Source organism: Trichosurus vulpecula, chromosome 3 (genome assembly GCF_011100635.1).
Source record: "Trichosurus vulpecula isolate mTriVul1 chromosome 3, mTriVul1.pri, whole genome shotgun sequence".
NCBI lineage: Eukaryota > Metazoa > Chordata > Mammalia > Diprotodontia > Phalangeridae > Trichosurus > Trichosurus vulpecula.
This window is the reverse complement of record NC_050575.1, coordinates 135997547-136023733: the sequence shown is the minus strand read 5'-3', so window position 1 is coordinate 136023733 and position 26187 is coordinate 135997547. Positions and strand designations below refer to the sequence as shown.

The 26187-nt window shown below is 41.7% G+C and overlaps 1 protein-coding gene across 1 annotated transcript in view; it reads right to left on the bottom strand.

The window, feature by feature from the left end:
* The window catches only part of PEPD (peptidase D), a 251321-nt gene that overhangs the window by 187964 nt on the left and 37170 nt on the right, over positions 1 to 26187 (bottom strand). The window contains exon 4 of the mRNA XM_036749271.1: positions 4648 to 4711. Within this exon, the coding sequence (XP_036605166.1) occupies positions 4648 to 4711 (64 nt within the window). The remainder of the gene's footprint in view (positions 1 to 4647; positions 4712 to 26187) is intronic.

Below are 26187 nucleotides of genomic sequence, written 5' to 3'. Positions count from 1 at the left end.
TAAAATAAATACAAAGTAACTGAGAGGAAGGCAGAGTACTAACAGTCTTCTACAAATTAAAGAGCAGGAGCTTTGAAATGGCTATTTTTCTTACCTTTCAGGGCCCTTTTCACTTTTTTCCACATTTGTGGCTATCTTAATTGAGAATGCTCAGAATGTACTTTACTAGAAAGTATTTCCTTATATACATACAGCAGGAAAATCATAGAGCTTCCTGTCATTCTGGCATATGCCAGGAGTTGGGGGCATACAAAGTCCAGCTGAGCCAATAGAAAGAAAGGTAAGATTCCTGCTACTCTCCACCATCCCATTCTCCTTTTGCCATCATGACCATAAATAACTATTCATTCCAGCGGTGAATGAAGGTATTTACTCCTAATTCTCCTAAGCTAGGAATCTGCCTTCCTATCCTGTCTCTCAAGAGAGTTAAAAGGGCCAAAGGGTAAGAGATTCTACAGACTCCATCTCATTTCACATGGATTTGACTCATTTTGGCCCTAGTATATCCTCAGGAGAACGTTAGGTGGGTGGACTAGACAAGTTAAGGTGGGGCTCCTCTCTGCTTACTTTAGTCTACTCAATGAACCTTTCTTGGGAGCTAAGACACATAGGATGCTGTTAAAAATGAAAACTGGCCCTTAGCATTAAGGCTCTAAGTTCACCATTTGGGAGCCTTCCATTTTTATGGTAAAGAATGCCTCTCTTTTACTGAAAAGCACTGAAATTGGAAACCAATTTATGTTGCAACCTTGTACCCTCCCTTCCCACCAAAAAAAAGACCATGATACCATTTTAATGGAATTTTTTTCATCTTGAAATAAAAATGCCAGTCAATTGGCTGGATAGGCTCTTGCACAGAGATGGACTCAACAGAGATCACAGACATGAATCACTGGCAGCATCAGGTATAAACTCCAGGAATCCAGTTCCTAAGGCACCTGGTATTAGCCAACAGACCACGTATCCTTCAAGGTTTAAGAGAGACGAGCTACTAATATCTGGGCCTTCAAAGGACACTGCCGTTAAGATGTATCTTATCAGAGCAGAAACAAAATGTGAAAAGAATCCCCGTGTGGCTAGGGGTGGAGCAGCAACAAGTCAGAATTCAAACTCAGCAGGTTCCTCACAGCCTCTGATGCTTAAACAGACTTTAGATAACTGACAAGGCATCTTGTTTCATGCATGCAAATAATTTTTGGAACTATTTTAGATGTTCCAATCAAGGATATTAAAATGGCAGGTCATATCCATATTAATACATTCCCTAGCCATTATTAGATACCACAAACAGCATGCTGCCGAGGATAAGGGAAAATCAGGATTTATCCAGGGACTGGCACTGTGGGAGACCCAGGGAAAGAAGACACAATCTTTTGGGAGAATAAAAAGATAAAAACAGCCAGAGAGTACTACTAGGCAAGGTACATCATGTGCTAAACTAATAAGACTGTACTTCAAAATGATACATACTTTAATGATAATAAATTATAATAGCTAACCTTTACATAGCACTTTAATGTGTGTAAAACACATTACATAAATTACCTCATCTGATCTTCACAGCGACTCTATCAGATAGTTGCTATTATCATTCTCATTTTACCAATCAGGTAACTGAGGCAAAGAGAGGTTAAGTGACCTGTCCAGGACCATACAGCTAGTAACTAGACAAGATTCAAGCCCAGGTGTTTCTGATTCCAAAAGAGTATTTAGGGCTGTGTCAGCAAGAGAAGGCTTCAGGGAAGACAAGAGATTCAAATAAACTGGGTCTTCTAGGATTTAGAGAGACATCAAAAAGGAAGAGGGTCATTCAGCGCAAAAGGAATAGCATAAACAAGGATAAAGAGGAAGTAATGAGCATGAGATATGCGTAGAGGCAGTCAGTGAGTGAGTGAATGAACCTAGGTGGAGAAGAAGAAGTCTCCCACACTCTTACTTAAAGGGGTGGTGAAGCTAGTCTCAACCTGTTTGCTTTTCCAGAGCCAGCCAGAAACATACCCCAGGATGCCAGATCCAAAAGACAGCTTCATTCCCCATAGTGTGCAACCCTGAATCATATCCAAGAAGTACAGAAAAAGCTATCCTACCAGTTTCCTCACCCCTGCACCAGGTAATCTTCAAAACTCTGGCCTGGAAAGAATATGTTCCCCGGGCCAGCAAAGGGAGACTTGGACTCTGGCAAAGGAGGATTTGTTCTACAGGAGAGATTGGGTCTGGAAAAAATCTGACTCTGGTTGCCCAAGCAGCTCTGCATAGAAGTCACCCCCAGCTCTTGGCAGAGATGCTGTTGCGTTCCCTAATTTTCTAAAGATGGCCAGGTGCACAAGCCCATGAAGAACATCTGCTCACGGGAGAGCTTGGAAGGGAAAACGTGGCTGTGCAATTGCAGTTGTTCAGTTATTTCTGTAAGTGCTTTCATTCGGGAATGAAGCTGGGGCTTTATTTGTGAGGAATCAGCCAACTTAGAGAAAAGGGCACAGTGGCATCTGTATCCAGGGGATGGTATGGTGAGGTCATGAGGTCCCTGAGGGCCTAAGTAAGGTTCTTCAGCAAGCACTCTCTCCACCTATCAGCAGCTCGGAAACCAATATGGTCACAGAGTGTATGCATGCCCCGAACACAAGCTCCTTTTGACTTTTCAGGTAAAGATGGATCAGATCTACTCAGGACTGCAGACACACAATTCTAATGGGCCACATTCTGCTAGCTGAATCAGCTGCTCTCTGCAAGTGAAGTATTCTGGGAAGTGTATTAACTCTAAATTACTTCCTACTGTTCACTAAATGGTGCCCTTAGGGCCTGAAAGACTTGGACACATTTAAAGCTTCATTTACCTACATCTAAGGATGTACCTGATAGAATCAGGTCTACAAGGCAGAAACTGTCTCTTTTGTACCTTATATCTGTGTCATTGGTTAATGACTGCAATAGAGAAGAACAATTAGCATATTCATTAATTAGGGTCTTATTTACAGCCTTGGGTCTTTTTCTTCCTTCCTTCCTTTCTTTTTTTTAAAGGGTAGGTCTCCTTAATCCACCCAGGCTGGAAATGCAAAGTCTAGATCCCACCACCGATCAGCACGGGAGCTTTGAGACTTCCAATCTGGACTAGTTGCCCCTCCTTAGGTAATCTGTTACACCCCCTGACATACACACCCTGCTTCCATAGGCTGACCATATTAATGCTAAACTTGGTGTGGATGCCTGGTTGGCATAGCCTACCATTCACCAGTCTCAGCCTTGCCAAGAGCTGAGATAAAAAGCATGTGCCACTATGCCTGGCCTTTAGAGTCAGAATAGGGCATCAAATAGAGCTATGCTGTAGGGGCCAGAGTTTAACCCAGGTCTTCTCCACTCCTGCAACAATGACCAATCTGATGAACCATGACACCCCCAGCAAACATAAAAATTTATTTATTTTAACTCATATCCTCTGACTCTGCTGAAGTCATTAATGTCTTTTGAGAAATGATAATGCACTTGAATTTCTCTACCCCTTCACATAGTGTAAAAAGAGACTCTGCAGGTACTAAACTTCAGACGTATGAAGAAGGTATGAGGGGAAGACAAGGGCTGAGGATGTATTCTCTTAACAAATAAAGAGCTTTTATAAAAGAATAAAGATTCTGATACAAAAAATTTCTAACTGCAATTCTCTACTGTAGAAAATGATTATTGTCTGAGCTGTACATTGTGAAATACCACCACCACCACAACTCATATAAGAAATTCCCAGGGAGAATTAGAAAGAGTAGGATAGTGAGGAGGCATACAGAGGATAAAGGGACAAATAAAAGGAAATATTTCTAGCGTAGAAAAAGTTCCAGAAATTTACACCAAGAGAAAATATTAAAAGCTAGGAATTGAGTTTCTGTTTTCTCCTAGAGGCAATGACAAGATGCCGCTAAAACTTCCTGGGCAGGTGATGTGACAGGCTCAGACCTGGGTTTCAAGAATATCAACTGGGCAGCTACATGGTAGAGACAGATAGCAGGCAGAGATTCCAATTAAGAGGCTAATGTGAAAAAAAAAAAGGAAGAAAAAATATAAAAGAGGTTGACGCACTAGTCCAGGAGAGTAGTGATGAAGGTCTAAACTAGGGTGGTAATTGTGTGAGCAGAGAGAAAGAGAAGCATGCAGGATATTCTGTGGCGATACAATTACAATCAAGACTTGGCAACTGGCATGACTCAGGAGCCGAGGGGGTGAGGAAGAGCAAAGAGTAGAGGGTGACTCTAGGCTGCAAACTTAGGTGATGGAACAATGGTGATACCAGAGACAGAAACAAGGAAGTTAAGGGAATGTGGATAGGGGAGAAAAATAAGTGCCAGTATTGGACATGTGGAGTTGAAGATGCCTGATCAAGGTGGAGTTAACCAGCAGGGAGTTAGAAACGTAGGACTGGAGCTCAACGGAGAGTGGAAGGCTAGACAGGTCTGCATAGAGATCACAGCTGAACTCGTGGAAGCTGATGAGATCACCTAGAGAGTGTCTGAAGAGAGAAGAAGAACAACTAGAACCAAAAGCCCAGTTCCTGCTGTACAGGAGAGTGTGATAAATTAGGAAATTAGACTAAATTATGTAAAATTACTGTTTGGATGAATCACAGTCAACAAATGTTAGTTAAAACAACAAAAAGACACTCACGTCATCTGAATACTGTACATCATCCATGGCGTACTTCTCCTTGAAGTGCTCACGGGAGTGAATCCTTTAAAAAGATACAACAGAAGTGACTGGTTAGTGTCACAGCATAGGCCATATCTAATTAATGCCAATGAAAAAAAACAAACAGTACTCAGGGAAGCATGCATGCCCAGAATACTAATTAATTCATCAAAAAGCATTTATTAAATGCCATCTATGTGCCAGACACTGTAGTGGGTGCTGGGAATACAAAGACAAAAATGAAAGAATGCCTCCCCCCACAGAGTTTACATTCTATCTGTGGAGACAATGTGTACACGTTCACGATCATGGATCAAGAGCTTAAGGGACCTCACACATAAGCATATACAAAATATACATGAGGCAATTTTTGGGAGAGGCTGCTAGCAGCTGGGGGTGGGGGACCGTGTCGGGAAAAGCCACGTGGAGAAGGTATCATAAACACCAAAGGAAATTAAGGATTCTAAAGGGAGAGGAATACATAGCAAGTACTGAGAAAGTCGGTCTGCACCAGGGCATGAAAGAAAGACATGGAATGTTCTATGCGAACTGAAATGGAGACTACAAGGAGAGCCGTGCACATTAAATCTGGAAAAGTAGATGGGAAGCAGGCTATAAAGGGATTTAAATGCCAAGGAGGAGTTTAGATTTGATCTGAGGGTAACAGGGAACCATGGGAATTTCTTGCTCAGGGAGACACACGGACCTAAGGACCTGTGTCTTGGTGTATATCAACTTCAGTAAGTACATGGAAGATAGATAGGAGAATGGAGCCTGAGGCAAGGAGGCCAATTAGGAAACTGCAATAGTTTAGGCAAGAGGTGAAAAAGGCCTGGGTTAAGGTCCTGGTTTTATGGGTAAAAAATAAAAATAATCACAATAGCTGATATTTACATAGCGCTTCTGATGCGCCAGGCACCGAGCTAAGTGCTTGACAAATATCGTCTCATTTGATCCTCAAAAACCTGGGAGGGAGGTGCTATTATTACCTCTATTTCACAGATAAGGAAAATGACTTGCCCAGGGTCACACAGCTCATAAATGTCTGAGGCCAGATCTGTCTTCCTGACTCCAGGCCCAGCACTCCATCTGCTGTGCCACCAAGCTGCCTCCATGAAGAAAAGGAGACAGATGTGAGAGATGTGGCTGTAGAATCTACACCACATGGCAACTGACCACAAATTGGGGCAGGAGAGGTTGAGGTATAGTGAGGACTTGAGTATGATACTGAAGTTCCACTCTTGGTGACTGGAAGAATGATGCCCTCAACAAAAAGTGAAGTATAGAAAAGGAGAAATGGTGTGCTCCGTGTTGGTAAATGCCTAAGAAACATCCAGTCACAGGCAGTTGGTGATACACCAGACAGGATAAAAGGAGACAGACCAGAATATGACTGTCATCTTCATAGAGATGAAATCTAAATTCACAGAAGATGATGAGGTCACCAAGACAGGAGGAAAAAGAGGCCAGGATGGAGGTTAGGGGTTATATCATTAAGGCAAGATTCATGACCTTGAGGATGACCATGAACATGCCTGAATGGTTCAGAATCGCAAAGTATGAAAAACTCTCTATGTAGAAGGCTGAGGAAGTATAACATTTATTTAGACTCCAGAGGATCAAATCCGAGAACCAATACCCCCAATTCAATATAGTAACAATTATATTCCAAAACTAGTAAGCCCATCTGAACGTAGTAACAAGGAAATTATAACACAGTATTATAGCAAGGAACCAAGTCATTCTGTAACCACCCTGCTAGGGCCTTCCTGTAGACTCATGAATCCTAACTCTCTCTCTGCTCAGCACTCTCTTCTGCAGCTCTGCCAACCCTGCTTCTCTCAATGTCTGTTCTTCAGCGCCCTCTTGATGTCTGCTGCCTCCAAGTCTTTCTCTCAGTTCTACTGCTCTCAGTTCTGCTACTCAGTTCTGCTCCTCTTCAATTCTCTTCTCTTCAATTCTGCTCTTCTTCAATTCTGGGCTCTCCTTTTATACAATCTTGGCTGGCATCTGATTGGCTAGAACTCAGGTCTCTGATTGGCTGAATTCACGATTGACTAGAACTCAGTGCACATACCATTGGCTCTGGTCTTAGCAACTCCCCTTAGGGTCCTGAGGCCTTCATGCCCACATCGGCTTAGCACCTAGTAAGTAATCAAGCTTTCCCACCTGGGCCCACCAGAGACCTATCAAATGGGTGGGGAAGATCTTAGATGACATTAGACCACATTAATACTACAGGAGTATACTAGATAAGAAATGCATGATGAGGGGGCAGAGCCAAGATGGCAGCTGGAAAGCAGGGACTAGCGTGAGCTCCCCGCCAAGTCCCTCCAAAAACCTATAAAAAATGGCTCTGAACCAATTCTAGAACTGCAGAACCCACAAAACAGCAGAGGGAAGCAGGGCTCCAGCCCAAGACAGCCTGGATGGTCTCTGGGTGAGGTCTATCCCGCATGGAGCTGGGAGCGAAGCAGAGCCCAGCGTGAGCGGCGCGGACCAACCAGACCAGAAGCCGGGCAGAGCAGGCTCTAGTGCCCTGAATCAGTGAGCTGTGGCAGTTACCAGACTTCTCCCACAAACACCAAAGACTACTGAGAAGGTTGGTGGGAAAAGCTGCGGGAGTGGAAGGAGTTCGCGGTTTGGCCACCACCCCCGGGGCAGCGGAGGTGGGGTGACTACAGCTGCAGTTGCTTCCGGCCCCAGGCCCACCTGGTGGGAGGAATTAAGTGGCAGATCAGAGCAGGAGTGCAGAGCCTGCTAAAGATCTAAGCCCAGTCCGGGCTGGGGGTTCTTGGGGTAGGAGGAGTGCTGGTGTGGCAGAGCTGGCGCATCCCCCCCAAACATGGAACATAGAACTCTTTAGTCTACAAGCAGTCATACCCTGCTGAAAAACTCAAGGGTCAAGTTAGTTGGTTGGGAATATGGCCAGGCAGCGAAAACGCACCCAGATTCAGTCTCAGACTTTGGATTCTTTCTTTGGTGACAAAGAAGACCAAAACATACAGCCTAAAGAAGTCAACAAAGTGCAAGAGCCTACACCAAAAGCCTCCAGGCCATGGAAGAACTCAAAAAGGATTTGGAAAAGCAAGTTAGAGAAGTAGAGGAAAAATTGGGAAGAGAAATGAGAAGGATGCGAGAAAACCATGAAAAACAAGTCAATGACTTGCTAAAGGAGACCCAAAAAAATACTGAAAAATACACTGAAGAAAACAACACCTTAAAAAATAGACTAACTCAAATGGCAAAAGAGCTCCAAAAAGCCAAAGAGGAGAAGAATGCCTTGAAAGGCAGAATTAGCCAAATGGAAAAGGAGGTCCAACGGACCACTGAAGAAAATACTACTTTAAAAATTAGATTGGAGCAAGTGGAAGCTAGTGACTTTAGGAGAAATTAAGATATTATAAAACAGAACCAAAGGAATGAAAAAATGGAAGACAATGTGAAATATCTCATTGGAAAAACCACTGACCTGGAAAATAGATCCAGGAGAGATAATTTAAAAATTATTGGACTACCTGAAAGCCATGATCAAAAAAAGAGCCTAGACATCATCTTTCAAGAAATTATCAAGGAGAACTGCCCTGATATTCTAGAGCCACAGGGCAAAATAGAAATTGAAAGAATTCATTGATCGCCTCCTCAAATAGATCCCAAAAAGAAATCTCCTAGGAATATTGTTGCCAAATTCCAGAGCTCCCAGATCAAGGAGAAAATACTGCAAGCAGCCAGAAAGAAACAATTTGAGTACTGTGGAAACACAATCAGAATAACCCAAGATTTGGCAGCTTCTACATTAAGAGATCGAAGGGCGTGGAATACGATATTCCAGAGGTCAATGGAGCTAAGATTAAAATCTAGAATCATCTACCCAGCAAAACTGAGTATCATGCTCCAAGGCAAAATATGGACTTTCAATAAAATAGAGGACTTTCAAGCTTTCTCAGTGAAAAGACCAGAGCTGAATAGAAAATTTGACTTTCAAACACAAGAATTAAGAGAAGCATGAAAAGGTAATCAAGAAAAAAAACAAGAAAAAGAAATTGCAAGGGACTTACTAAAGTTGAACTGTTTTGTTTACATTCCTACATGGAAAGATGATGTGTATGATTCATGAGACCTCAGTATTAGGGTAGCTGAAGGGAATATACATATATGTATATATATATATATATATATATATATATATATATATATACGTATATGTATATATATATGTATGTTTATGTATATATATGTGAATGTATATGTACGTATATATGTATGTGTGTGTGTATATATATATATATATAAAGAGAGAGAGAGCAGACACAGGGTGAGTTGAAGATGAAGGGAAGGTATCTAAAAGAAATAAAATCAAATTAAGGGATGAGAGAGGAATATATTGAGAGAGGGAGAAAGGGAGAGATAGAATGGGGTGGATTATCTCGCATAAAGGTGGCAAGAGGAAGCAGTTCTGTGGCAGGAGGGGAGAGGGCAGGTGAGGGGGGAATGAGTGAATCTTGCTCTCATCAAATTTGGCCTGAGGAGGGAATACCATACATACTCAATTGGGTATCTTACCCCACAGGAAAGAAGAGGGAAGAAGATTAAAAAAAAAGGAGGGGATGATGGAGGGGAGGGCAGATGGGGGTGGAGGTAATCAAAAACAAACACTTTGGAAAGGGGACAGGGTCAAGGGAGAAAATTCAATAAAGGGGGATGGGTTGGGAAGGAGCAAAATATAGTTAGTCTTACACAACATGAGTATTGTGGAAAGGTTATACATAATGATACACATGTGGCCTATGTCGAATTGCTTGACTTCTTAGGGAGGGTGGGTGGGAAGGGAAGAGGGAAGAGAATTTGGAACTCAAAGTTGTAAAACCAGATGTTCAAAAACAAACAAAAAAAAAGTTTTTGCATGCAACTAGAAAATAAGATACACAGGCAATGGGGTGTAGAATTATCTTGCCCTACAAGAAAGGAAGGGAAAAGGGGATGGGAGGGGAGTGGGGTGACAGAAGGGAGGGCTGACTGGGGAACAGGGCAACCAGAATATACGCCATCTTGGAGGGGGGCGGAGGGTAGAAATGGGGAGAAAATCTGTAATTCAAACTCTTGTGAAAATCAATGCTGAAAACTAAATATGTTAAATAAATTTTAAAAAAAATAAAATAAAAATTAAAAAAAATTTTAAATGAAAAAAAAAAAGAAATGTATGATGAGCTAGCAAAATAGACTGAGAAGGAGCAGTCTAACAGATAGTACGTAAAGCAAGAGGGGACATGTCGAAAAAAAAAAACCCACAGAGGAAAGACCCATAGAAGAAGATTGTGAAGTCAACAATGTCAGACAGGCACAATGAGGTGGCGCAGTGGATTTTATGTGTATCCTGTCTCAGACACTCACTAGCTATGTGGGTCTAAGCCACTTAACATATCTGTGCCTCAATCTTCACATCTGTAAAGTAGAGATAATAATAGCACCTACCTCCCAAGGCTGTGGTGAGGATCAAATGAGTTAACATGTGTAAAGTGCTTTGGGCAGCTAGGTGGTACAGTGGATAGAATGCTGGGCTGAAGTCTAGACTCAACTTCTTGAGATCAAATCTGGCTTTAGACACTAGCTGTGTGACCCTGGGCAAGTCACTGAACCCTGTTTGCCTCAATTCTTCATCGTAAAATGAGCTACAGAAGAAAATGGCAAATCACTCCAGTATCTTTGGCAAGAAAACCTCAAATGGGGTCACAAAGAGTCGGGCATGACTCAAAAAATACGCAAACAACAACAAAAGTGCTACGTAAATGCTAGCTATTTATTGCTATTATACCATCATAATCATCATCATCATTAAATGTTGAGTGAAGAGAGGTCAAGAAGGAAAAGCACTGATAAAAGACACTTGGCTCTGGTAATTAAGCAACAACCTGCAACATGAGAGAGTAGCTTCAACTGAGGGATGAAACCAGACTGCAAAATATTGAGAGATAAAAGGGGGAGAAGTCGAAGCAATGACAGCAACAGCTTTTTCTAGGAATTTGGCAGTGAAAGGAAAGAGAGAAAGAGGATGATGGCTTGAGGGGATGGTAAAATCAAGAGAGGGTTTAACCAGGGGTGGGGAACCTGCAGTGTCAGGACCACATGTGGCCCTCTAAGTTCTCAAGTGCAGTCTTTTGACTGAATCCAAACTTCGCAGATCAAATCCCCTTAATAAAAGGATTTGTTCTGTAAAACTTGACTCAGTCAAAAGGATGCACTCAAGGACCTAGAAGGCCACATGTGGCCAGGAGGCTGCAGGTCCATTGGATTTGTTCTGTGAAGTTTGGATTCCATCAAAGGGTCGCACTTGAGGACCTAGAGGGCCTGCTAAGCATAGAAGACACCTGGGCATGTCTGCAGACAGAAGGGGATGAGCAACTAGATAAATAGGAAATGATTTAAAATTAGAGAAGGGGGAATGACTATGAGCCAGTATACTGGTAGAGATGGAAAGGAATGGGAGCAAAGGTACATTTAAGGGGCTGACTTTGTCCAGGAGAGGAGCTAGCTCTTCAGAGAACTGAGTCAAGGAGAAATCATGACAAGGGGTTTTGAGATACAGAAAAGAAAAGAGAGAAGTCCTGGTGAATGGCCTGTGTTTTCTTAATAAAGGATGACAGACGTTCCTCAGTTGTGAGGGTGAGAGGAGGAGGAGTATAAATGTGAAGAAAAAGCAGAAAGTTTAGAGAAACCTTTACACAGAGTTCAATAACGAATAGATTTAGAAGGAATAAAAGGGTTGTCTTGCTGCAATAAAGACCTAGTTGAGATCAGATAATAGATTTGTAGTGGGCTAGTCAGCAGGATCATGTGACTTCCTACCATCACTGTCCAGAGCAGGAAAAGAGGAAGCAGACAGTAGAAGTAATCCAGAGCTGAGGGTTAGAAGGTATAACTGACAACAGGACAGAGGATTTGACAGCTCAGCATTCAAATGATTAACAGTTGCCCAGAGTCACACAGCTAATAATTGTCTGAGGCCTCATATGAACTCAGGTTTCCCTTACTTCAGGCCCAACGGTCTATCCACTGCACCACCCAGGGTGACTTTTGTGATGGTGAAACTACAAGATTGGAATCATGGTGGTACCCTGGACAGAAACAAGGAAATGCAAAAGTGGGGCAGGAGACAGGTTTAGGTGAAAAGGTAACAACTTCAGTTTTAGGTTAAGTTGAATTTGAGATGTCTAAGGGAAATACTCAATGTGAAACATCCAACAGGCAGTAAGAGGTATACAAGTGGAGCTTAGCTATGAAAAGGAGGCAAAGTATTAGCCAAAAATCTGAAGAGACAATATGGTGCTTGTTGTTTCTTGAAACTGTCAATACATCTCCTGACATGAGGCATTTTTATTGGCTTTCCCCATGCCTGTCATGCTCTCCCACCCTATCTCCATCTCTTGACTCTCCTGACTTCCTTCAACTCCCAGCTAAAAGCCCCCATCTACAAGGTCTTTCCTGACTCCCCTTAATGTTAGCGCCTTCCCTCAGCTGATAACCTCCAATTTATCCTGTACATATCTTGTCTGTGTATATTTGTTCGCATATTGTCTCCCCCATTAGACTGAGCTCCTTGAGAACGGGGGCTATCTTTTGTCTTTCTTTGCATTCCCAGCACTAAGCACAATGCCTCGCACATAGTAGGCACCAAAATGCTTAATGACAGAGGAAAAAACTGAGGCTTGGAGTATTCCTGAATTCCAATGATAAACTTGACTCATCTTGCCCAGAACCAAGCTGCCAAGTCGTTTCCCAACCATTTCCAAACAATGCCATCATATATCTACAACCTCCAGCCCTCAGCTCCCCTTTAGGTGCTGTCTTCTCCCATTAGAATGTAAGCTTCTGGAAGGCAGGGACCACATTCTTTATTTCATATTTATATCCCAAGCACTTAGTACCATGCCTGGCACACAGTAAGAATTCATTCAGACCTAGCAAAAATTCCCCGTGCTGAATGCCTATTATGCTCAAGGATACATTCTCCTTCAGATGAGTATCTCAGTGCTAACGTGGCCAGGCTTAGATCAGGACACTAGCTAAGGAACCCCCATAGAGATAAAGACTAAGCTTTGCAACTGGAGTCTGAGTACAGAACCAGAGAAGAGAGTGGTCTGTTCAGGATTACTTGTTTTCAAGAAGTATTTGTTTTAATGAACTCTGAGTGCAAACTGAAGTATAATTTCCTAACTTTCTTTTTCTTGCTTTTTTTGAAATATGGCTAACATGGAAATGTTCTGCATTATTTTACATGTATAATTGATATCATATTGCTTGCCTTCTCAGTGGGTGAGGAAGAGGGTGGGAGGGAGGGAGAGAATTTAGAATTCAAAATTTAAAAAGAAAAGAATGTTAAAAATAAATAATAAATTAAAATGTTAAAAAAAAATAAGTCTGCCCTGATCTGAACCCTTCCTCCTGTGATTTGAGCCTGTTTCCTTGGGTTCTCTGGGAAAGAGAAGAACAAGGCACCTACATAGGGAGTCTCAGTTACTTGTGTATGATTGAATTCAATCTCCTCTAAGCCATTTCTGTTCTAGTCATTGTGTCACAACAGAATGATGGAATTAAAACAATTTGGAGCTAATGACTGGGGTTCAGATCCGGCCTTAATTTTCTCACCTGTAAAATTTGGGTGCGGGCCTAGATCATTTATTCTGTAAAGTTTGGATTCAGTCAAAGGGCCGCACTTGAGGACCTAGAGGGCCACATTTGGCCTTGAAGCTGAAGGTTCCCCACCCATGGACTAGATCATAAGGTCTCTTATAATTCTAAGTCTATGATCCTATACCCTAAAACACGTTTCTATGTGCTGTAGGTTGTACAATTACATAATGGAACAGTCTTTCCAGTAAAGAAAAAAGAAAAACTACTGCAGGCTATCATTTGCCTCAGGATCAAATCTATCCAGTCCAGTGGCTGAAGGTACTAAATGGTAATCAAAGCTCATCATCAGTCTATCTTCAGCTACAACCAAACAACACAAATGGGGATAAAGGCTAAAATACAGAGACAGGATCCATACTTATAGGGGGAAGGTCATGTGATCACAGGATCAAGGGAACTTGAAGGTCACTGAGTCTAGCTTCCTTATTTTCAAGATTAGAAAACTGAAGAAGGCAGGTTAAATAATTTGCCCTGGGTTACACTGCCAATAAGTGTCTGAGGTGGGATTTGAACCCAGGTCTTTCTGACTACACAATGATAACCACTAGGACCTGATAAAAAGGCCATCTTCCCTTGATTCATTGGAAACTCTGTTCCTCTAAGCAGTCAGTCTCCTGGAGGTCACCCCTGGAATGCAACAATGACTAAAATCTAGGGTTGACTTTTCAGGGGGCCAAACTGTTCTCCAGGAACCATTGCCTATTGCCAAACAAAGCTTCCTATGGAACATTCACCTGACTCTTTTCACAAAGCAAGCTTAGCCTCAATGGGCAGCCAAGAGAGAAAACAGCTGGTACTTCCCTGCCACCAGTGTCCCAATCACATATTAATTTGTCTTGAGGAAACACAGTAGATCAATATCAAGGCTGAACAACAGGGTCTCCTGGGTCCTTCCTTCAAGTTTCAGATTTAATTTCAAGTTTCAATTGTAATCAACTAATATTGAGTTCTCACAATGAGCTATAGGCCATTACAGGCACCAGAAGAGATAAAGTCAACCCCTCATTTAGCGTACTTACAGTCTACACGACTCATGTGCCACTTTAGCATATCCTGTCTAGTATCATTATTTACACTGACATACACCCTGTCAGGCAGAGCACTTGTCTCAAAGAAGTCAAGGTTCCCTCTAATTGTCCATAAGACTCTAAGGGTCACCTGTCAAAGGAAAGGGCTGGACTAAATGACCTCGGAGGTGTCTTCCAGCTCCACAGCCTATGATCCTATGAAGAAAAGACACCCGAGGCCATTCCCCACACCCCCACCAACCTTCGCGTGAAAAGTACTTTTTGGTCACAGCCGTGATTCCAAGTGGTCCTCAGTCCAGGGGCTTCTCTCAACTGTCGCAGCCTCCTGTTGGTCACTCTGCTTCACGACCCTTCCCTTCTCTAGTCCATCCTCCACACAGCTACCAAAGGGATTTTCCTTTAGCAAAGATCTGACCCAATCATCCTCCCATTCAAACTCCAAAAGCACCATGTTTCCTCTAGTAGCAAATACAAACTCTTCTTTATAGCTTTTAAAGCCCTTCACAACCTATCTCCTGCTCCTAAGCTATCTTCCCAGCCTCGTCATATGTTACTCCCCTTGCTAGACTCTACAATTCAGCCAGATTGGCCTTCCCTCTGTTCTTCACACATGGTACTCCATCTCTGGCCACTCCCCGTTTCTCTCCATATTACTGGTGTGGTCTTGGACAACTCATTTAATATCTGTGCCTCAATTTCCTCATCTGTAAAATAAGAAGGTTGGACTAGACCATAAGATCCCATCCAGTTCTAAATCTATCATCCTATGCCATTGTACATGTCTTCCATGTGTTACAGTTTGTAAAATTACATAATAAAGTAAGCTTTTTGGTAAGAAAAAAACTTCTGGTTTCGCTTTTGTCTGGCTGTCAAATCTCTCCAAACTATTCACATCCACCCATTCCACCATCTACTCTCCTTGGGATTGGCTCTACCATCATCAAGGTCCCAGGAAAAGCTCATCACAAGGAAATGATTCCTCCCTGAAACTATATCAGCTTTGGTATTCCTTCATCACCAGTACCTTTAGTAGCCTCTCCTTCTTCGACTGGAGGACAGTAGGGTGAAGGAAAAAATTCCTCCCCAAACCTCCATTTAAAAATGGCTCACAGACCAAACTTCTCCATCAGCTAGACGCTGGATTCAACTCCATTTTTAAAGTTCCCTTTTGAGTGTTATTTTCCAGCACTAGATCACAAGCTCCTTGAGGGAAGGGACTTTCTTTTTCTTATCTGTATCCCCAGTACTTTAGCACAGTGATTAGCACATAGTAGGCACTTCATGTTTATTGAATTGAACCCTTATTTCTGGAATGTACTTCCTCCTCACCTCCACCTCCAGGAATCCCTCTCTTCACAGCTCAAGACCGACCTTCTACAAAAAAATCATTTCTGATTCCACTGAATGCTAGTGCTCTCCCCATCAACTACCCTGTATTTATATATAACTCTGTATGTACTTATATACACACTTGTCTCCCCTGATAGAATGTAAGCTTCTTGATTACCTTCATGCTTGTTTCATTCTCTGTCCTTTTATCCTCCACATCTAGCCCAGTGAGTGCCCAGCACACAGGAAGCACTAAGAAAATGCTTGTTAGCTACCTGAAAGACTGGAATAAAGCTCCAGTGGTTCGAGAAGACCAAAACGCTGCAGCAGCCATAACACATGAGCAACAGGTAGAATCAACATCTTCCTCTCCTATTCTCCCTGTCACATGGTGGGCCACCAAAGTGACATTAGCAAGGGACTGGTACTTCCTGTCGAGGCTCTCCATGCATAGAAGTTTTCATATAAAAGCAGGCAAAATCATTGTGGATCAAGAATCCTCTCTCAGGCTGCTCTTGGTGAAGTCACCAGGAATTGCTCCCAATTCCACCTTCAATTTCAAGCTGGCAACAGCCACTCTGGACTAAATATCACAGCCATAATCTTCAGTAATTTCTTTTAGCTTATAAGAGCCTCCTTCTTGCTAAGGGAGGACTTCTTGTTACCTGAGATGTCCCACACTCAACACTAACCCTGCCACAGCTCCCACCCTCGACCAAGCAGAAGCTACTGGAGGGTACCCAGAGCTCTAAGAACTGACCCACAGATTTCTTCTTATATGCCCTGAATGACAATGAGCAGAGAATCATAGAATTTAGAGCTAAAGGAGACCCTTGAGATCGGCTAAGGACTGACCGCTTGTCAGAAATGTTATAGTACGGACTCCTTTCACAGATGGGCTGGTCTGTGTTGCCATAGAGATTACTTCTGACTCTCAAAAACTGTGATTCTGTGATAGTAGACCCTTCATTGTAGAGAAGAGGAAAGGGAGGTCCAGAGAGGGCCCATGATTACCGAAGGTCCAAAAGCTAGTAAGTGGCAAAGGACAGATCCAAATAAAAGTCTTATGACTCCAAATCCTGTGTTTTAGCAACAGCAGGATGCTGCTTCTAAACTTGGGCTGGGGGAGAACAGGGCAAAGGGGACAGAAGAAGTCCCTCTCAGTCTTTTGTTCTGGCCAGGAGTTTGCTTGGCCACACTGGTTAACCTGCAAGAATCCCACCATATTTAGTCGTCCTCAGCACTCAGCAGGCCTCTGACATCTGACCCCAAAAGGTCTGAGTGCTGGGCGTGAGGCTTCTCTCTGTGAAAATGTCCAGGTTTGTTCTTTTTCTCCCCTACTTCCCAGGTAAACATCAGGCTGGGATTCTAGCAGGTAGTCAACAAAAGTCTGCTGGTAAGGAAGAAGGGTCCAGGGGCAGACTGAGAGCTCCAGAGAGACTGAGCAGCTGAGAAACTAGCAGCCAATTAAGTCAGCCAAAAGGTCAGTCCATTCTGCACCTACAATTTGGGGCGAGGGGAAGGGCAAGACAGGTCCATTATGCAATCACAACTGAAGGTTCTGCTGGGATCCCTTTCTTTTGGAATGAATTATGTTGGGTTAGTTCCAATCTACAAGTCCAATTAGTTTATACTATTTACATTTTTTGGCTTTTATTTCCTCATTAAATTGCCCCTAGTGACCACGTGTGGTCTACAGCAAGCAGCTACAAATGTATTCCCTTGGTTATCTTTTATTTCAATCCACATTGATTCACCTCTCAGTGTATGAGTTCTCCAAGGTCATCAATTTCAGTTTCTACTAAACTTTCCTTTGGGACATGGAAGGCAGCTTCCTCCCATTCTTTCACAAGGCCTCTAAGATAAACTACATTTTTAATTGATCTTTTAAAAAAAAGATCAATCCATGCATTATTTAATCTTTTTTTTTTTAATTTAACAAAATATGGCTGGATGTGTTAGCTTTGAACAATCGGTTTGGGAGAAGATAAAAATCTCCCTATGTCTGTCACACAAAAAGCCTAACTGTTTCTGCTCAGGGCACATCTCTGACCTTTTCCCAACACAAACACTTTTTTCCCTTTTAGAAAATCCCTGGCCTATTGGTTAAGTCAACTTTGCTGCTGTTTACAGTACAAGAACAAACCAAGAGAGTGAAGCAGTAACATTTACCTTCCTGAAAATGAGAAGTTATCTGCTCAAATTGGTCACTGCACTCACACAATGACAGCATCCCAGAGGGCAACATTATATAATGACTTGTCAAAAACAAAAGTGGTGAGTTAGTCCCCTAACATCCTACACACTCACACTTCTCCCTACAATCTCTAAAAAATTGCAGAATAGCTTGGGCTAGATAGTCTCCAAATCCTTTTCAGTGTTAACATCTATGATATCTATCAGAAACTAACATAAAAACAGCAAAAATGCCGCATTGTGTCAGGCCAATGGCCCACTCTTTCGTTTTCTATCTCTAGCAGGAAGCACTGAACAATTTCTCATCTTGACGTAAAGCTCAAAAATATTAGGGATGGGATAGGAGGGAGGTTAGGGTTACAGCAAAGAGGACAAAAGATGAAAATAGTCAATGGATTTCCATCCAAAGATGGAAAGGTTGTGGGAAGATAATGATAGATTAATGGTATAGTTGTGAAATGGTACAACTATTTTGGAATGTTATTTGGAATTGTGCTAAAAATCAAAGTGATTAAAATAGCCACACCCTTTAACCCAGGGTCTTACTGCTGGTCATGTTTCCCTAAGAGACCGAAAGAAAAGTCATTTATATTCATAACTGCACGTTTTGTGGTAGCAAAGAAATAGGAACAAATAGATGACTATTGATTAGGAAATGGCTAAACAGATTGTGATACACGGATTTTCTAATTTTGGACTGGATCTGTGATTTCAATGGTGTGTGGAAAGGAAACTTCCATTGCCAATAACAGTAGGCAACTCCTCTGGAACTCAGACTTAGAGAGCTACCTGGGGCAGTGAAAGTATAAGTGACTTGCTCAGGATCCCACAGCCAGGAGGCAAAAGAAGTAGGCCTTGAACTAAAGTGCTCCTGATTCTAAGACCAGCTCTCCATCCATTATGACACACTGCCTCTCTCCATAACATAATGGGATATAATGGCACTGACAGAAATATCAACTGGAAATAATGAAAAGAAACACATGAACTAACAGAGTGAAGTAAGCTGAACCAGAAAACCAAAACACACAAGACTACCACAATGTAATTGGAAAGAATAAAACCAAACTGAAGGACTCATAACTCATTATAATAACCAAACCTGGACCCAGAAAAGAGTTAAGGAAACACACCTCCCTCCTTTCACTCAGCCTTCTGGCTGGCTGAGGAATATGTGATTTGATGATTGATGCATTTGAACTATTATTTTTCTTTTTAAATCACTGTCATATGTCATATGTATAATGGGTATTTCTTGTCTTCTCGATGACTGGGAGTCAGGGAGGGGGGAGAGGGAGAGAGAGAATTTGGAAATGAAAATAAAAATTTTAAAAAAAATCTTTGTCATAAGGGAAGGACCAAAAGGTAGGGGAGGTAAAAGGAATATTATACAAAAATAAAAAGAATCAATAAAGCTTTAAAAAAAAGCTTAGGGTTATACCCAAATATACTTAACTTCCCCTTAAGAATAAATCATCCATGAGCAATCTGGAACTATGCCCAAAGGGCTATAAAAATGTGCATACCCTTTGATCTAGCAATACCACTTCTAGGGCTGTATCCCATAGAGATTATAAAAATGGGAAAAGGATCCACAGGTACAAAAATATTTATAGCAGCTCTTTTTGTAGTGGCCAAGAACTGGAAATTGAGGAGATGCCCATCAACTGGGGAATGGCTGAACAATGAACAAGTTATGGTATATCAACATAATGAAATATTATTGTGCTATAAGAAATGATGAACAGATGGACTTCAGAAAAACCTGGAAAGACTTATATGAACTGATGCTGAGTGAAGTGAGCAGAACCAGGAGAACACTGTACACACACAGCAATAGCAACATTGTATGATGACTGACTTTGATAGACTTAGCTCTTCTCAGCAATGCAAGGACCAAAAACAATTCCAAAAAACTCATGATGGAAAATGCCATCCACATCCAGAAAAAGAAATACGGAGTCTGAATGCAGATCGAAGCAGACTATTTTCTTTGTTTTATGTTTTTCTTTCTCATGGTTACCCCCATTCTTTCTAATTCTTCTATACAACATGACTAATGTGAAAATATGTTTAATAGGAATGTATATGTAGAGCCTATATCGGATTGCATGCCGTCTTAGGGAGGGGGAAAGAAGGGAGGGGGAGAAAATTTAAAACTTAAGGAAGTGAATGTTGAAAACTAAAAATAAATAAACTTATTTTTAAAAAAAGAATATATCATCCATGAACTAATCTAGAGCCGGTTAGAGTTTCATCCTGCATAATCTCTCAGCAATTTCCGTAATTTTCCTACTCATTGTGTTTAAGCACCATGTACATTCTTTCATTTGTCCTAAAGTTATCTCCTTCAAGTTGCAAAAGGGAGCAGCTTCCTAACCTCTCCTAACTGTTCCAAGGTAGCCAACATGAGATGAGCTAGTAGGGGGCTCAATGGCTCCTCTCCAACAGGAGGCAGAAATGTAACTTCACAGCAGCACGTACATTAACAGATTGTTTGTTGCCTCTCCCCAATCCTTTGTTATTATAGACTATATGATAGACATTATAGAGTATAAAAACCACAAGTTTCAAGTTAGTTAGCAACATTTGTTGCTATGGGGGGTAGAAGAGGGAAAGTATAAATGATCAGTACCATCCCCAAAGGAAAACTTAATTCCACTACCGGAAATCAGATAATCGAATCTCTGTCTCTCTAGTTGAGTGGTTCTTAAAATATTTTTTTCCTCACAACACAGTATCCTTGGCAGTGAGGGACCAGGGTGCACTGACTATTTAAGTTAGCATCACCATGGGGAATCAAGTGACACACAATTCACAGCACACCTAGGAAACTCTATGCACTGTGGAACGGCACACCCTTTGAGAACCACTGTCCCAGTCCCATGGCAGACATCACCTCCCTATCCCATCCAGATAAATGAAAAATTTCTTTTCCAAGTTCCAGGGGAAAAAAAAAGCTTTTACACCCAACTGGATAAGTAAGAAGATAGTTAGCAAGTAAAAGGAAGTAACCAGATCCCACACCCAAGCCGTGATCAAATTTGCCAAATCAAATGTTTCCCTTCACACTTAAAAAAGTCTTATCTTATGTTGGAATCATCTAATACAGAAAGTGACTCTTTTGTATAATGTACTGCCTCTTTAAGGTTTGTGGCTGAGTCAAGTGAGCTCAAAGTTCTAGGAGAAGCCACGGTTTTGAACCACAGGTACTCAGGTAGAACAGGGACGAGCAGTGGCTGAGTTTTGCACGTGACAAATACTGTAAATAGGGGCGAGAAGGACACTGGGGTTGAAGAAAACTAGGGCATGTACTTTATGTGATTATAGACAGAACATAAGGATTTGATTACTAACCATAAGCTAAGGTGGGAAGGTGGGGAGAGAGACAAAGAAATAGAGACAAAGGTGTGAAAGGACAGACAAGCTAAGCTTAGAGCTGGGAGTGATACATATCATGGTTGCTAGTGATGAGTAAGTATAGCTGAGCAGAAGAATTGACTGGAAATGGAGAATCAGAAGTAACTAAGCAGATCACCTAGTTTGGTTTACATGTTGTGTCCTGGGGGTGTTAGTCAGTCACAGCATGGATCAACTCTGGAGCAGCTAGGTCTCGCAGTGGATAGAGTACCTAGCCCGAAGTCAGGAGGATCTGAATTCGAATCCAGCCTCAGACACTTAGTAGCTATGTGACCCTAGGTAAGTCACTTAACCCTGTTTTACTTCAGTTTCCTGATCTGTAAAATGAGCTGGAGAAGGAAATGGCAAACCACTCCCATATCTTTGCCAAGAAAACCCCAAATGGGGTCATGAAGAGTCAGATACCTCTGAAGAATAACAACAAAACAACAAAATGCATCAGCTGAGCAGCGGAGGCACACACGCAACTACATTCATCAAGAAGCTCTTATGGCTGACTCCCGAGTAAGGAAGAAGACATGGAAGGTTTTAGTTCTACAGTTTTGGATTCCGCTAAGCACATGGGCTTTCCTTGCTCGTACCTCCTTGGCAGATTCCTTCCAGTGTGCACCCACTCTCCCCCAAAGATACTGAGTATATGGCTGGAAGAACATGACCTAGATTGATCTGCAGATGGTGATGTGTTTTATTTGTGCCTTTGCTTTAATGTACGAGTATTTGTGATATTATTGCTATTTCTTTTACCTTCCTGCCAAGTAAATGATTATGTTTAAGATCTAAAAACATTTTTTTGAGTGGCTGGTTCTGTAAGAAGAAATACATCAGTGGAGAATCAAGAGCTAGGACTTACTAAGGATGATACACATCCCTTAAACACAGTTATCCCTAGGAACCTAAGGGAATTTGAGTCAGGGAGCGGGTGGTCCTTCTCTGGGAACTATACTTGGCAGTGTGAGAACAGGCCAAAGAAAATGAGTCAGCTCACAGTAAACAGGTGTCCCTATGCCTATGAGAGGTGCGAAGAGTGCTACGTGTACGGAACACACCACATCTGTTCATTACATTAGTAAAGTCCTCCATTACTCCCCCCCCCCATCTTTCTTTCTGAAAAAAACTATTTGCCAACATCTTGCCATTAATTAATTGTGAACAATTTGGTTCCACTGGGTTTTTTGTTCAAGATAGAATTCAAAAGTTAAATGGCAAAAAAATCTGACACATCTATTAATAAAGCAATGAGTTGCTACAGGGCATGAATTAATGACAAATACCTCAGATGCAATTTGAAGGCAGAGAGGTTCAAGGGAACTGTGACTTCACCCACCCAAGGGCTCCAGACCATTAAGTACCCCATTGCTACTTATAGATTTTTTCTCATTGACTGTTCTGAAGGCAGCTAGGTGGTACAGCAGATAAAGTACTGGAGTCTAGAAGATTTGAGTTCAAATCTTACTTTATATTATCAAAAGAGATAATATTTATAAAGCATTTAGCATAGTGCCTGGCACATAGTTTGTGCTATATAAATACTTATTCATTTCCCTTCCTCACGCTTGTCTCAGACACTATCAGTGTGACCCTAGGCAAGTCACTTAAAAACCTCCGTCTGCCTCAGTTTCCTTACTTGTGAAATGGGAATGATGACAGCACCTACCTCCTAGGACTGCTGTGAGAATAAAATGAGATAATATTTGTAATAAACTTTGTAAACTTTGAAGTGTTGTATAAATGTCAACTATTGTTGTTGTGATAATGACTGAAATTCCTATGCTCAACAGATACACAAATGTAAAAAAAATACCAAAAATCTCATAGACTCACAGACTATTAGAGCTAGGAGGCACTTGGTGATTATCTATTGCAAGCCCTTCATTTCTTCAATAAAGAAACCAAGGCTCAGAAAAAGACACTGGTTTTCCCAAGGATAAAGATTCCTCTTTTCCATACAGTTTAAGAGAAGTGGCACTTGTTCTACAATTCGCTTCCGATTGTTGGTTAGCTATGTTAAGCCTCTGAAGTCATGTTGCATCTCTGGGCCCCAGTTTCTTCATCTTTCAGGAATTAAGTCTAGGGGATAGGCATTAAGAAAAAGGTGGAGTAGATTTTACCTCCAAGGTCCCACCCAAATCTGAATTTCTAGAGCTTTGTAAAATGAGGAGGTTGAACTAGGTGATCTCCAAGATATTTTCCAAAGGATCAAATATTTAGAGTTAGAAGCACCCTTGGAGGCCATCTAGTCCAATCCACTCTTTTTACTTCTGGCTTTTAGAGACCTTTATACCCTGGCCCCTTCCTATGGTTCCGGTCTTCTTACACGCTGCTCCCCTCCACATACTCTTCAATCCAGAGACCTCCTTGTTGTTCTTAGAACAAGACTCACCATCTCCTGACTCCAGGCATTTTGACCCACTGTCCTCCAAACTTAGAACTCGCTCCATCTTCACCTCCTGGCTTTCATGATTTCCTTCAAGTATCATCTCCTATAAGAAGCCTTTCCTAGAACCCTTTCCTAGAACTCTCTCTCCACCTCCACCTCCTGGCTTCCATGACTTCCTTCAAGTCTCATCTCCTATAAGAAGCCTTTCCTAGAACCCATGCATCTTACTACCTTCCCTCCGAGATTATCTTCAACTTACCCTTGATTTATGCTATTTGCACATAGTTGTTTGCATGTTGTCTCTCCCATTAAACCATGAACTCCTTGAAAACAAGGACTTTTTCTTTTGTTTTCTTTTACTTTATTCATATCCCTACCACTTAGCACAGTGCCTGGCACCTGATAGCAGGCACTTGATAAAATACTTGCTGACTTGACTTATAAATGAGAAAACTAAGTCTTAAAGATGTCAAGTGACTTGTCCAGAGTCATTACAGCTATTGTCAGAGGTGGGATTTGAACTCTTGTCTTCCTATGACACACTGCCTCTCCACATTCCAGCTTTAACATTCTATAGTTGTACAGGTCATTGGGGAGCACATAACTAAGTTTCCACGAGTGCAAAGGACATCAGCTTTCTGCAGGAGTATTAATTCCCCTATCATGTACCTAAGTAACATTCAGCCATCACCTGAACTCTACTTAACATGCACAGATACAGGGCTGCTAATGGGTAGCCTAAACTTCCAAGTTCCTAAAACACTGTGTCAAGTGAAACCATCATAAAACAATGTTAGTGCCCATTTTTGTACAAGTGCCCTTAATAGCTATGTTATCTTAAAAGATGCATGAGTCCTGATGCAGCTGATGCAGTCCTAGGAACCCCAATAGGCCTTTACATTTCAGTAAAGTACAGCCACTCAAGGAGCCCAAACAGAAGGGAAACTTTGGGAGAGGAAAAGAATGATGACAGCCACTGAAACGGCAAAAGCAAACTTATAAAAGGTATGTGTTCATATGGAAAGAGAGAATCCCTGGGGGATGTCACTGGGGTGTCTGTCAAGTCATTATAATAATTCCAAGCACCACAAATAGCCAAGCTTCAGTGCTCAAGTCAATACAACTCCCTTTGGTGGAACAAGCAGCATTTTACATCTAAAATGGTAAGCTTTGGCTTGGGAACACTTAGGAAAATGGCAACAACTGATTCAACAGAAGAGCCAATCTCAAATCTATCTCTCCATTTGCTCTTCTGAGAAGGATCAGGGCCCCCACTAATGGCCAAGAGAATTAAAGTGGCCACTTTCTACCTTTAGCTTGTAAAGCATCCATTATTTCTTTTCATTTTCCCTCATGGCCAATGTTACTTTAAATGACACACTTCTATTAAAATGGGCTCTTAGTTACAGAGATTTGAGAAATTGCATTTGTGCCCAAAGGCCTGATTTTTACAGAAATAACAATAATTTTTTAAATAAAATCTGAGAAGCCACTAGCTTTTCTTCTGGCATTTTGAATTTCGTCCTTTCAAAAAGGGCAGAGATAATTAAATTTGAATAGTAGTTATTTTTCATGTTTTTAGTGCTAATTATAGTAACAATCATTTAAATGTCACCTTATCACACAGTGAGGCAGGGTATCTAACATAAAATCAGCTATAAAAGGGACTCATTGGCTCCTCTGTGAGGAGGCAGAAATATAACTTTATTGTGTTAATGAGAGAAAAAGTAGAGAACTTGTACATTAGCAAAAGGGCCCACAAGGGTGACATGAGGAAATCACTATAAGGTTGTAAATAAGTCCTGGAAGAGTCTGAATAAGTGAGACTATTGCTTGGTTTGTTTTAAAAGCTAACCTAGGCAGCCTCTGAGTGCCAGGACAATGCAGCCACAACTACGAGCGACTCTATGGAAAAACCTGGGTTAGACAGTCCACTTGTGAACCAGGCAGTTATGTCTCAAAGGCAGCAGGGATACCCGATGGCACCACATGGAACAGAAGCTATTGAGACCTTTCCCCAGGTCATATAAGATAGAAGGCTCAACTACAGCAATGAAGGCTTCTATCCAACAACATTTAGAACCAGGCTAAAGGGACACAGGAATCGGGGAGAGGAGACAATTCCAAAGTCAGCAAAGTTAAGTGGACTCTTTAAAAAGGAGAACTACTATTGATATAAAATGGAACGAAGGAGGTGGAAAGTGGACAACCCTCTATTCCTTTAAAAAGTAACGTACAAGTTCCTGACATTTGCACATGCCGCCTACCCGACCACGACCGCCCCTCCACAGACACAGGGCCTTTCCTGACAGCTAGGAAAGGCTTAGCACCACAGCTGGCCACTATACACTATGAGTACAAACATCAGATAATGGATCTCCCATAAAAAAGGAAACATTAAATTAATGCCATGTATAGGGTTCTGGAAAATGAAATTTCAAATGGCAGGTCTCACTGGCTGTCTGACCACCTGCACACAGT